Source organism: Vidua macroura, chromosome 11 (genome assembly GCF_024509145.1).
Source record: "Vidua macroura isolate BioBank_ID:100142 chromosome 11, ASM2450914v1, whole genome shotgun sequence".
Taxonomy (NCBI): domain Eukaryota; kingdom Metazoa; phylum Chordata; class Aves; order Passeriformes; family Viduidae; genus Vidua; species Vidua macroura.
The window spans coordinates 15507561-15521575 of NC_071581.1; the positions used below are offsets into that span (position 1 = coordinate 15507561).

The 14015-nt window shown below is 45.0% G+C and overlaps 1 protein-coding gene across 1 annotated transcript; it reads left to right on the top strand.

Moving 5' to 3' along the window:
- On the top strand, nucleotides 1–9321 carry PNP (purine nucleoside phosphorylase). Its single transcript, XM_053987758.1, has 6 exons — nucleotides 1–23; nucleotides 3320–3489; nucleotides 3780–3883; nucleotides 5135–5310; nucleotides 7910–8100; nucleotides 9027–9321. The coding sequence occupies exons 1-6, from the start codon at nucleotides 1–3 to the stop codon at nucleotides 9242–9244; spliced, it is 882 nt and encodes a 293-aa protein (XP_053843733.1). The 3' UTR covers nucleotides 9245–9321.
- Nucleotides 9322–14015: the final 4694 nt, after the last annotated feature.

The window sequence follows — 14015 nt, forward strand, 5'->3', positions numbered from 1 at the left end:
ATGGCCTATGCTGAGGAAGACAGGTAAGGTGCTGTGAAATAGGGGATGCACGGATGTCCAAGCTGGATGGGGCTAACAAAATTACATCGCTTTTCCTCACCTTGTTTCCTTTCTACTGGGCACTCAATAAATGTCAGACAAAGGCTGCTCAGAAGTAAACATCTTATTATTGGAGAGGAATCTGGCCATCTGCCTGTGCAGGTGCTGATATTATGAAATATGGCAGCGAGTAGGTGACCTTGGGAGAGGTTATGGGCCCAGAAGAGGCAAATATCTCCTGTGGAGAGGCACAGACTGTGAATACGGATGGCCATGTGCCCCCAAACATAATGCTTTAGCTGTTTATTGGGATATGTCTGCTTTTTTACATAGATTTGCTTTCAGCCAACTTAGAAGCAAATAAGAGTGAGGTTTTTTTCATGCCATAAAAGATCTGTCACTGGTGACAGTCCTGTGTTTTGCAACAGATGTGTTTCTCCAGTGGATGACAGCAATCACAATAAAGGGGGTTGTGTTTTCAGCTGATCCTGTGATTTAATCCAAAACGATGCTCCGGAGCACTATTATTAGGTGTGCATTGTTAGAGTAGCTAGAGGGGCCTTTGTGCTACATGTATTAATTCAAGCTGTCAGAAAGCTTGCACAGGCCTTGTGCTCATGCAGTTCCAGGCCCAACACTCTGCTTGGTGACCCACGGGTCAAATTCCCCCTTTGCTCCTGCTGAGCAGGTATCTCCCTTGCATTCAGAAATTATCAGTGCTTGCCAGTCCCTTTGATGTCATCCGGAAGGTTTCTGAAAACTAAATACTGCAAGCAGATTAATTTTGGCATCACTGTGCTCTCAGCACTGGGGACAGCTCTGATGTGCACAAAGCCTTTGGGATGGACAAAGCTCTGCCAGGCCCCTGTGCACTTGCTGGAGCTCCTTTCAGGCAAGGAAACATATGCAGCACTGGAGATTTACTTCTTTGGTTAAGAAGCATTTTAATATCTTCTGTTTAAAAGGAAAAAAATTCACTGTAACTTGGCATAGCTCACTCAGTCCTGATGTCTTCAGCAGACATTGAATGGGTTCCATCCCACATTCCTAAAGTTTCTGAGCATATAGGAATAATATCCATTCTTTAATGTTATTTTGCAATGGTTTATGCACTTTAAAAAATATTGAAACAAGCAGTATTATGGTCATGAGGAAGAGCAGATGACCTTGTTCTTTTCTCATGCCTGCCACAGGTATGTCAAAACCTTGGGCATTACATAGAAATTCTCTTGGCTCCCTTGAATTTCTAAACAAGTATTACAGTTATTCAACAGAGAAATTGGGGGGAATTGTTCATTAATGTATGTAAAACACTTTTAAAGCTTTTGTCTGGGAGCAAGTGATAACGTAGTCAAGTGTAGTCTTTATTAATGTCATTTTCACAGCTCCTGCTTATTTCAGGAGCTCATGATGCACTTAGAAAATTCAGTATGTGATGGTAAATAAACTCTCTCATTTCCAAGCTTTCCCTTTGAAAAGTACTTCAGCTAAGTATGACTCTTCATTTTAATCTATGTGTATGGAAGTTATTTCTTCCCATTGGATTGCAGGTTTATGACATTTTTGGGTGTTTTTGACATTACAGTTTATAACTAGGACCGTAAGTTTGATGTATCTTATGTTGGATAGGACTTACAGTAGTAACTAGACAGTTAAGAGGCTAAATGCTCACAAAAAACACCTGTGCAATAACTACTGACCCTGTCAGTATAAAGAAAGAAAAAGCATAGAATTGAGAACCTTGGTTTCAGTATTTGCTACTTTAGTTGGAGGAACCAGTTGTACACGGACAGTCAAATCCTCTTAGTGGACTGAGATCTCCTGGAGTGAGGAGCAGCACTCCCTAAGCTTTTCTGTCTGTCCTCTAAGACTGCTGAGAGCAGCATCACAGCATTACTAGGGTTGACACCTCTTGAAAAAAGAGACTTGATAAAAAAGAACCAAAAGAAACATTCCTGGATAGATAGTGACTGCTTATCAGCACCTCCAGTCAATTTTACATCACCTGCAGCCTCACAGTATCCGATTTTCTCACCTCTCAATAATCAGATCAACATTTCATACAGAGAACAGCTGCCCCTGCCTGTGGGTTGACTCCAGGACCCAGTCCTCTACTATGTACAATCATTTATTCTACTTACCGATGGTAATGATTGAGTTGCTTCCAAGAACTGCTATTAGTTCTCCTGCTTTTGAGGATAGTTTCCAATCAACCTTGATATTGACATCAGAAAGTGTCTGCATTGTCCTATTGGAAACAGGATTATAGGATTATTTTGCTATTGATTGTGTTTCAAAACTGTGATTAAGGCATCTGAGTACTGGGCTAAGAGGTTAAAAGTTGAACTCTTCTCCTTTCCCATGAGACAGATGTACAACAGGCACTGTAATGCCAACTTCTATCCCACCTTCAGGCAATGGGGCTCCCTGCTGCATTAGACTTTTTTTAACCAAGGTTTTTGCCGAGTTCCCCTCTTGAATCACTTTAAACTCTGGAGCCCAAATTCCTGGTTTTCACTTGTTTTGATGGAGTCTGATGTCATTGGGCCTCTTGGCTATGTCTGGACTGCAGGTGTGATCCCATGCCCACTCTGTGGGAAAGAGGCTGAGTACAATCTCCATGTTTATCCTTCTGTACTGAAGGCACGAGGTATCGAGAAAGTGGGTGTCTGACATGTGGTACCAGTCTAGATGGAAGTAGTGGGAGCTGATGGCACTCAACACTTACAGAGATTGGCTTCTCCATCTCTGTAGATGATGCTTCACCCATGTCTCAGAAGTTTATCTGAATCTTTACCTACTGCAGATGACAGTGCCTACTCCTTCATCAGCACAGCATTTCAGCTGTGTTGTTCAGGTGTCTTCAGAGCTCCACACACTTATATTTCCCCATCACAGGCTGGACATCCCCATGCACACTCATATAGGTTGGAATTTCTCAGTCTAATTGTGCTTTTCCCTTTCTTTGGTAACTCAGGAGAGACCAGAGCCCATCAGAAGCAGGAGTGGTTATGCCTTGTGACACTTCTGTGATCTAGGTATCATTAGCCATTCTTCATCTACAGAATGAAACCAGCAAGGGGATTCAAATAGTTTCCCTGTAGTCAGGGGTAAAATACATGAGATTAAAAGTGATGCATCTTCAATAATAGCAGTGAAGCTTCTATTATTATAGTCTTGATGAAATTTCTTTTTCTCTGCATCTTTTCAGGACTTTTATCCTTTCAAGCTTGTTCTTGGAATGAGCTAACAGTCTCACTGACCTGTTCTCCTCCTGCAGAAATAGCTACGAGGTGTATAAGGAAGCAGCAGATTGGTTGCGTGCCCGTGCTGCCCAGCGGCCCAGGGTCGCCATCGTCTGCGGGTCCGGGCTGGGAGGTCTGTCTGATGTGTTGGATAACAGGAAAGTCTTCCTGTATGAGGACATCCCTCACTTCCCACGGAGCTCAGGTGAGCACAACTCGGGCTATCAGCACCCCACCCACCAGCAGCCTGCAGCAGAGCCTCAAGGCAGGGATTACTCAAGTCTGCAAACCAGTCCCACACTGGTGAAATGTGTGTTCACAGTAAAAAAAACCATCAATATCATAGCACAGATACAGGTATTTATTTATTTGATTTCCAGCTCCTGCTTTTGCAGTGCTTGGCCCTGCAGCAAAGCAAAATCACCAACTAACAGATCCCTCTAAAGTAAAATTCCTTGAGACCTGTAACTAAAACGAGCCTTTGTTAATTTCCAGTGTCAGGGCATGTTGGCAGATTGGTGTTTGGGGAGCTGAATGGACAGCCCTGCGTGTGCATGCAGGGACGTTTCCACTCCTACGAAGGCTACTCTCTCAGCACGGTGAGTTCTCCTTAAGGAAAATATTCACGTAGGGGAGATGTATTGTAAAAGCTGCAGAAGTGACTGCTTGCCTTGCTATCCAGCTGCAGGATGCTAGCTCTTGCAATGAACTTACATTGCTCTTGAAATGAGTCTTTCTTAGATTTCAGATCTGCCCTCAAAAAAATTAAATTGGGAGTTTAAACCAAGAGGTAGTTGGCTTCTGCTGGGTGAAGGGGATGCTGCAAAGCCACACAAATTGGCTGACCCTGCTACTCTCACGGGGGGAAATAGTTTATCATGTAAGGCAGATTAATTTACATGCTTTAACTTAGTCAGTTTAATCATGATTTAAATCAGCAACGAGAAAACTTTGATAAGAATAATCTATTTTAATCTTCTATTGCATTTATATAGTTTACAGCTTTTTTTTTTTTTTTCCTAGAAAAAGTTCCCAGGGTACTGCAAGCTGCTATAACCTCCCAGCTAACATACTGGAATGTGTGGAGATTTATGTTGCCTACCATATATGTACTTTTCTGCTAGAAAGCAACAATAATATTTATTTATTGGCTCTTTTTTTTTAATTTGGATAGCTCTGTGATTTTCCCTTTTTTGCATTGAGGTTGTTTGCATTTGGATAGAAACTGTAATTTTTGGCACCACCCACCTTCTTATAGAAAAACAGCTATTTTAAAACCACTCAGTACAAAGATAGCTTTATCAAGACATGTTTGTCTATTAAAATTAACTTACTTCTTGAAGAAGTGGTGTCCATTACTAGGAAATGTTTTGCTCACAGTAGCATTTGATTGATAGCAGGCATCATCCAAATTCCTTCATGACTCCTCAAAATCAAACTTCTTAATTTCTTTTTTCTCCAGCTCCCAACTGTTCCTTAGCTTTGGATTACTCTCCAACTCCATGTGCATAAATAGTTACTTCAATCAGCACAGTGGTTTGATCTCTGCAAGACCTTGGCAGTGAGCAAAAACTATCTGCATGTTCTTTCTGTACCACCTTTATTTGACCTTAGTGCAACTGTGGTCTTGGATTTTAATGCAAGATTTTGTGTTATTGCAAGATTACGTTTAATATGTTTAAAAAGCATTAACATTCTATTTAATTAGAGGACTGTTTAAAATTGCAGCAGGTTGTTTTGTCTCCATATGTAGACTCTTTGCATCCACAAATTGTGATATTACAAATGTAGTAGCAGTAGCTGTCTGCTGACTCTGATACTCATTGCACATATGCTTTTGGTTCTTGCAGATCACCTTTCCCATCAGGGTGTTCTTTCTCCTGGGGGTGGAGATCTTGATTGTCACAAATGCTGCTGGAGGACTGAATCCCCACTTCCAAGTGGGGGACATCATGTTCATAAGGGATCACATCAGCTTGTTTGGCTTGGGAGGGCAGAATCCCCTGCGTGGGCCAAATGATGAGCGGTAAGAAGGCATCAGCTCCACTGTTACCAATTAACCCTTTCTTCCTTCAGCCATGGGCTGGCACTGCCAGTTGTGCTTGCTGACAAATATTTACTGAGAGGCAGAGTTTGGCTCCAGGTAACCACAAGGGAAGAGTTACAGCAATAGCTGTATGTGCTGTGCCGCCTGCCCTGCCTTCCCTTGGCTGTTGCTTACTTTTACAAGCCTACAAGGAGCTTACACACAAACCCCCAGAAGGTTTTGTTTTGTACAAGTAGGCTTCTGATCCTTCTCCTGACATGACCAGCTGTACATCTGCTAAAGACACCCACTGCTCCTCTTCTTATCAGCCCCTCTCTCTGTTGGTTCCTCTTAACTGAGCAATCAGTGAACTGTGCTGTCTCCAGCCTGGGTTTATCAACAGCCATTTCTGGTGTGATGGAATGGGTACAGCAGAGGCCAGGCAGTAAGTGGAGGGCAGAGCAAAGATGAAACCTCTAAAATTCCTGATCACCACTGCTGTATCCAGGTCTTTAAACTGGAATGCCTTTGTATTCACTGAAGGCATTGCTCTGATGAGAGGTGGTTGTCTTGGCAGCTTCTTCAGAGACCTTGAGATCTACAAGAGCCACCTGCTGCTGGCTGAACTGGGAAGTCAGGTTTCCTGTACTGGCTGTGTAGCAGAATCTTTACCTTACTGAGAGTGCAGAGAGGAGCTTCTAACATATTCTCACCCGTGAACTGCAGTAGCCAACAGATTTGAATTTGCTTTGAGCAAGATGCTGGACTAGATGACCTCAAGGTCCCTTAAAATATGAATTTATGATCCCCAAATCCTTCCAAGACACCATCAGACTGGTAAGGTGGAAGGCCCATCGTGAAAAATGGATGTGTTTGCAGGGCAGGCATCTGGATTGTCCTCAGATCTTTCCAGAGAGAAAGCTCTGCAGAGAGTAAGGTGGCCTGCCTGGTTTTCAGTTAGTTCCTTCCTGATGTAACAGCAGACCTGGCTCTTGCTTCTGAAAGAATCTGAAAGGTGCTGGCAGCTGCCTCAGGGGAAATAATCACTGTGCTGCGATTCCATGGCAAGAGGACAGTACCCATCTGAAGTGGAACATCTTTACATTTTTGTAGGTATTGCCGTGGGTTGGAGGAAAGTGATCAAAAGCAGAAAAGCTACATGGAATGTTTAAAGCTCTCTGGACTTGCATAATTGCTCTGGAGCAGGAGGAGAAACTCCAATCAAACAACTGCATCTGGACAGCGTTCAAAGGCAGCATAGCTGCCTCATTGCCTCCAAAACGCAGCTTCTTGGTGAAGACTGCAGTGCTCTGGGAGGTGACTTCTGTACTGCTGACCAAGGCATCAAAATGGGCAAAAGGTCTTTATGAATCAGGTTTCAAAGTATTGCAGAGATTTAGCTGAGCAAACTCTGAAAATCCTGTCCAGCTGAGCTACCAGGAAGGATTTATCTAAGCACAACAAAGCAAAACTAGAGGCAATGAAGTGATGTGGAAATAATATTTTTTTAATAAATTAGAGATTGGGCTTCTGCATTGCTGGCCATCCTTCAGAGAGGGGAAGCAATTTTCATGGTGATGAATACTTATTACCTTAGACGAGAAGGGGAAGTTTGTTTTTATTTATATAATATTTGGTGTTTATAAAAACAAAATAAGCCACCTACTACCCTAAGCATTCGTCTGGAAGAACATGTAAACAAGCAGAAGCTTTAATAGCATAAATGAGGGACCTGGTCCACTCGTATTGAAGTGTGTTGGTGAACATGGCTGGGAGTTTATTTTCCAGGTTTCCTCAGTGGCAGCATAACAATCTTTGCCATCTACTTCTGCTCTCCTTGGGTCAAGAGTAGGATTCACTCCATCAGAAGCAGGACTGAGCTGCTATTTTAAGACCTAAAGCAAGAGACCCAGTCTTGAAGCAGAAGATGAAAGCTACCTAAAATATGGCCCTGGAGTTCCAAGACGTAAAGTAGCTGCCTGCTATGATGGGCCTTAAATGTAGGGACAGATGCTCCATCAGGCTGGACTCAAACCCCCATCCAGGGACAGCCTGAGGGACTCTGTGCCTCAGAGCAGCAACTCTGGTGGGGAATGTTTAATAGACATCATGAGCAGTTTCTGAGGAGAGAGAGGACTGGCCATCAGTGCTCCCTAGAGACAGGAGCCCTTGAAAGACCATTCCAGAAGGGTTCCTGCAGAAGGGAAGTAGTGCCAGACCTTCCAAGAGCCATAAGCTCTGTGTGCTGACAGTCTTGGATGACTAGATCTAGCAGGAATGTCACGCCCAGGTAGGTGCCCCCTTCCTGGAAACATTCAAGGTCAGGTGGGACAGGACTCTGAGCAACCTGATCTAGCTGAAGATGTCCCTGCTCACTGCATGGGTTTTGATGAGATGGCGTTTGAAGGTACCTTCCAACCTAAACTATTCCATGATTGATAGCAGAATTACCTGATGATAAGAGCAGAATGAGAGAGGTTGCATCCATAGCAGGTCTGCAATTAACACTTCCCTTTTCTCTAAAGAATGACCCATCCCTGAACTCTGATGGAGGGAGCAGTAGCACTATCACACAGCTGTGTTCTTTACTGCCTTTCAGGTTTGGAGTGAGGTTTCCCTGCATGTCAGATGCTTATGAACAAGATCTGCTTGGGCTGGCAATGGAGAGTGCACAGGAGCTGGGGTTCCTGAGCTTCACCAGGGAAGGAGTGTACTGCCTGCAGGCTGGGCCCTGCTACGAGACCATCGCCGAGTGCCGCCTGCTGCAGGCGCTGGGAGCTGATGCTGTGGGTGAGCTGCCAGGCTGGGCTGCCCGGGTTCTTTGAGCACATGGATTGAACAGTTAATTCTGCTCAAGGCTGACTTGCTTCAGTCTTTGACTCTCTAAGTCTCCTGGAGCTAGAGAAATGAGCTCTGTGTATTTCTGCTTCATTCTGCAGTGGCTTAGTGCAGCTCCTGGGAGGATCTGCATAAAGTCCCTGTGCTTACAGCTGAGCAGGACAGGGATCCCAGTACAACTTTGTGTTTATTTCCCAAACACAAAGTCTCTCATGCTCAGATGGCTCCACTTCAGGAGGACTGAGTGGGGCTCAATAAAAATTAAGTATTTTTCTAGTATATGTCTTCTAATTCTGACATTGTAAAGATTTTCACTGTGATTTTTCTCTACAAACCAGCCTTCCTTATGAGTCTTGTTTAGGGATGGTAATCGTGGATACCTTCCCAACTGTGTAAAAGAAAACTAAGTGCCATGATCGATATGATTCCTCCAGCTATGATTCCTTCCATGACCCCTGGCTCATGGAAGTCTGTATATTAATACCTGCAGATTCGTTGTGTGTGAGGAAAGGGGTTCAGCTCCCCTCAAAGCTATTTTTATTTGCAATAGCTTTTTTAGCCAAGGAAGAGGCAAATGACACAGCACATCAGTACTTCCTTAGCAAGTCTGCAAGCAGTCTGACACATCTTGAGGAGGGAGCTGTGGCACAAGGATCAAATGGAGGAGGTTTATTGTGCTGAGCAGAGTTGTAACTGTAGTCTGCAGCTATTTGAACCTTGTACATATGACAGCCTTTAACTATTACAGAGTTCAGACACAGAGCTGGGGAGAACGAGACAAGGGCATGTGCTTGGAGGTAGGATTGTTGTTTGCAGCCTTGGAGAGATCTTGTTTTGTAAATCCTGACTTATTCTGGTCCTTTCCTCTCCTCCTGTAGGCATGAGCACTGTCCCAGAGGTAATTGTGGCCAGGCATTGTGGCCTCCGAGTCCTTGGGATCTCCCTCATCACCAACAAAGCGGTGATGAGCTACAACAGCCAAGAGAAAGCCAACCACGAGGAAGTGCTGCGCATCTCGGTGGTCCGGGCTGAAGCCCTGCAGAAACTGGTCACCCACCTCCTTGGGAAGCTGGGGGAAAGCACAAACTCTCTATGACCTCCAGCCATTAATCCTTCATATCATAACGTGTGTGAACACTACCAAGTGTTGGGAGAGAGCTGTTGGTGGGACTGTTCCCTTCTCTCCCAGTTTTAAATAGACCTTTTGGTCTTTGTGCTTTATCTGACTAGGTGCAGAGGTTCGGTTTGAATTTTGCCAGGATGATCCCCTCATTAGTAGCCAGCGACCAAAACAGCTTACTGCCACTTCAATGCTCTGGCACATTTCCAAACCCCGGTGTCAGCAGAGCCCCAGAGACTGTGACCTCCAGATGTCTCTCTTGGGACACTCTCCTGCCCCAAGTCTATGCTCCTCACTGCACATGAGCCAGGTCAAGAGTTGGTCATGGGGCTTGGTGCCTGCTGGGCCTGCTTTGGTAGGGCCTGGTCTGAAGTCAGTGGAAGCCCACGAAAAGACTGAGTTTTGGATACATGAAATGGGCCAGGATAAAGATGAGATCTGCCTGGAACAAGCAATGGTGCAGAGCAGGTGAATTGCAATTGATTTTACAGCTTGGAAAACCACTGCATTGCCATGGGGTTGTGTGACTTCCCCTCCCAGAAGGACTCCCAGAAAGCCCACTCTTTCCTCATCCTTGGCACCTCATGACCAGCTGCAGAGCTCAGTAGCTGTTTGCTACAATGCAGCACATCCCCAGTGCTCCTCACACCTCTCTATTCTGTTTCATTGCCCAGTTTAGCAGGACATGAAAACTCAGCTCAGTACAAGGCATGGCTTACCTGTGCACCATGTAAACATTGCCAAGCTGGAAACAGAATCCAGGTTTATCTCTCCCTAGTTTGGATCAGTTTCTGGATGTCTTGGAGATCGGTGGCTTCAGCACTGCAGACTGGTTTCCTGTTGGTGCCCAAAGACAGAGAGATGTGTTTAATCCCATGTTTCACATGAGCTTGGCTGCTGTCCCTGCAGCAGACTTTGGAGCACCAATGATTTGTGGATTTTAGCAATGTGAAATTACAGGGGAAATATTTTGAAATAGGTATGATATTTTTCTGAGACTTTCTTGGTCCTCTTACATAAAGCAAAAGAACCAAACCAAATGAGTAAAGGACAAACAGGAGAGGTTGTCCCTTACCAGTTTGCTGATGGTCTGTCAAGAAAGGGGGAACATTCACCAGAATGGTGCATTATTCATTGTTCCTCAAAGGTCAAGCTGAGCTGTGGATGCAGCTGGATGTGAAATAGTGACAGTAATTATGAGATAACCTTTTCCCCTTCATTTATCTTGCAGTTCTCTATAAAGCCCATCACTGTCATAGCTTGATGTTTTTAGTTGACTCAGTGGTCTGAACTGAAGACACTCAACCAGTCATGGAGAGCTCCCAACCTGCCTTCCTAAATTTAGCTGACCAGTTGTTTACCATTGACACTTGCCCTCCATCACAGCCTTCAGCCTTCCATGACATTTCTCCCATTTTTTTCCAGATGGGTATTCGCTTGAAGCCTTTCATGCTGCAATTACTGGTGTCAGCTGCAGTATCCATAGTGCAGATGTTGCCACCAGGAGGGACAGTTGCAGTGTAAATGTCTTCCATTATATGGTAGCACTTCAGGTGTAGGGGAGATCTTGGGCTGGCCCCCTTGTCTCCTCCTGGGCAATGTTACCTGTGGTCAGCTCTGAGAAATATCTGCCCAGCCTGGTCTGGAGGATTTGTGGAAGGGAAAGATTCATTGCTTGTGCTTTCCTGGCAGACTCACTTGTTCAGCAGCTCCTGGCACTTGGAGGAGCCCTCAGAGACAGCAGCTCTTCCCATTTTGTGGGTCTGACTGTCAGGACAGTCTCTGGGACCAGTTCTGGTGGTGGTCTGCAAAGGGAGAGAGGCTCCAGCTCCATCTTTCACAATGCTGTTCCGTTTCCAGATCAAGCAGGAGTGAAGTGCTTGTCAAGGGGGGCAACACAAGCAGGGAAATATGAAAAGTGGCAGATGTGCAGAGCAAGAAGGAGCCACTTCTACCTGCTCTCTTTTCAGACTTGTCCCAGTATGAGCTTGTTACAGGGCAGGGAGAGAGCAGATAATTTCTCCTGCCTAGAAAATGGTGCTTCACATTCATCTAATTAATACTTGGTAAATACAAAGTCTCTCAAGTGGGAGTGGAAGGCAGCTGTGCAGTTTGCAGTAGCTAGCAGCAGACAGAGTAGCTAAGGCTGGGATTTCAGCAAACTCCATTAATTAATCAGAGTCAGGCTGGGCTGGGATGTGAAGGGAAGCATCCAAAAAAACCTGCTGTTGTGCTGGTACTTCTCAGGCAGGGTTTGAGATGATGAGGAGCTTGGCAGCAGCACCTGCTTTCAGCAGGCCAGGTCTGCTCCTCTCTCCAGCTGCACTGGAGGCAGATACCATGCTCTTGTATCTGAATACAGCTGAAATGCAACTTGAAATTGAACCTGAAAATCACTGTACAGCTAAATCTTCAGCAAATTGTGTCTGTTAAAAAAAAAAAAAAATCTAAATTGCATCTGAGCCCTTAAATAGTTTGGGGCTCTTCTTTCAGCTGGCCAGAGTTGGCTTGGATGGCCCAAACTTTGCATGAACATCCTGATTTTTGTACCTGTCAATGGTAACAGGAAGATGCCCTGGGTACTTTGGAAAGGATCTTATTCATTTGCAGGTGAGAGGGGAAATACAAAACACAGTGAGCTCATCTGGCTTTGGAGATATTTTTAATACAATTTTGGGTTCCTTTACTGCTGATGAATTTCAAAAGTCTGAAATATGGTGATGCAAGATGGGCAAGATGTGTGGGGAAGGAACTGTGAGGAAATAAAACCTGCTGTGATCCTGAAAACTCTGGTTTAGTTTGCTGTGCCAATGCCGCTGATTAGAAAGAAAGGAGGTGCTTAACTGCTCCCCCTATACCCAACCCCCAGGCTGGAGGATAACCCAGGGAAACCCCACAGAACCACCTCCCTGAGGGACCAGAACTCAAAGTCCAGGATAAGCAGGACCAACATTTGACCAGAACTTGGCACAGGTATTTCTTACTGATCCCACTAGTCTGACAAACTTATGGAAAAAATACTAAGGACCAAAGTACCTCAACTTAACTTCTGAGCAGCTGGAAAATCAGTGGGCTGTGGTAATGCCAGAGCAGTAAGTCACCTATGCTGGAAGCAGGACACAGTTCCCTTCATGCTCTGCCTTTTGTGTAGTGCTTTTGGTGGTTTCTGGCAACATCCATGGCTGAAATGACAACCTCAGCTTTCTTCATTCCTGTACTCTGTGCCACTTACCTGCTTCTGAATTCCAGGGCATTGTGGTCATAGGGATAAGCTGAAAGATGCTAGGGCACCTGGCAAGTGGTAAAAGAGCCCCAAATGACATGATGATCCTTGCTGTCTCAGTGCTGTGGCTGGCAGTGAGCCCAAGTACTGCCTGATTAGGGAATGCCACCAGCACGTGGCTGTGCCCATGGCAAAGGGACACATGGAACACCTGTGTCAGTGCAGGGCAGAGCTGGCACAGCTCCTGCTTTACTCACTCACAGCCATGGACTTATGAGCCAGTCTGCCTCATCCTCTGTGCCAGCCTTTGCTTTTTCCTTGCTCATCAATACAGAGAAATCTTTCCAGATCACAGGGTCCTGCTGTTTCCAGTCCCCTGGAGAAGACAGAGGTGTTATATTGATGCCTTCATGTGAGATTCACATAAAAGTTTGAGGCTAAGAGGAGAAACCTCTGCCACAGCCCTTGGCTGGACCATATCATGAGTGTTTAAGTAGAGATCTCTGCTGTGATCATTATGTGATTATCTGAGAAACAACCCTGTGACCCAAAAAATCTGATGGTGTGATTCATCCTGTTTCCTTTGCAAGCCTTGGTTTCCCACTTTTTTTTTTTTTTTTTTTTTTACATGAGGTTTGCTTTTTGCATTCTTTCCTATTTAAAAGTAAATCAGAAAGCTTTTAAAAATCTGTGCTGCCTCAGCTCAGCAGCGAGCGTGTGCCTTGAAGTTATCAAATTTCCCTTAGATGTTTCTCTTTATTGAAGACCTGCAGTTGAATTAAGGAGATTCTGCTATAGTGGTGTGTTGTTTGGCTTTTTTTTCCAAAAGCTTTATGTCTTCTCTGCAAGGATTTCATTTGCAGGAAAGAACTAAACTCTCCCCTGCTGTGATGAATGTGCAGCAGGGGGAGCGATGTGGGTCACGGCTGTGGGTTGATCTCAGAGTGTTGCTGAATTAAGTCCTGGCTCTGTAAGCAGCATGATGGTCTGTTCTTTCCAAAACCTGATGGCATGTTCAGATCGAATCATAGACTGTCCTGAGTTGGACCCACAAGGAACATCAAGTCCAAATCCTGGCACTGCACAGGACATCCCAAGAAGCCCATCATGTGTTGATGTGATGGATCCCATCATCCCAGGAGTGTTGTCCAAATGCTTCCTAAACTCTGTCAGGGTTGGTGCTGTGACTACTGTGACCCTCTCTCTGGGTGAAGAACCTTTTCCTGATATCCAGCCTACGGGTGAAGGCTGGAGGAAACCATCCAGCCTTTTCTCCCACAGAAGGGACATCCCAGTGCCTGGACACCCATGGGGGAGACGGCTTCAAACAGCAGCACAACCACCCCTTGCTTTCCTTTCCTGAAGCTTCACAGCCCTCTCTAAAAGTCTTTCTCAATCTTAGCAAATCCCTTCCTACAGCAATGAGCCCCTTTTGCACCACCACCTGCTTCAGAGAGGCAGCTTGGGGAAGCATTTCCCCAGAGAAGAGAGGGAATAAACCTGGAGCCCAAATATTGCTCCCAG

Bases quoted from the DNA above. Each gene is read 5' to 3' on its own strand.
- PNP (XM_053987758.1), top strand. From the start codon at position 1: ATGGCCTATGCTGAGGAAGACAG. The intron at 24-3,319 runs GTAAGGTGCTGT...CTCCTCCTGCAG, and splicing joins GCCTATGCTGAGGAAGACAG to AAATAGCTACGAGGTGTATA. The intron at 5,311-7,909 runs GTAAGAAGGCAT...ACTGCCTTTCAG, and splicing joins CGTGGGCCAAATGATGAGCG to GTTTGGAGTGAGGTTTCCCT.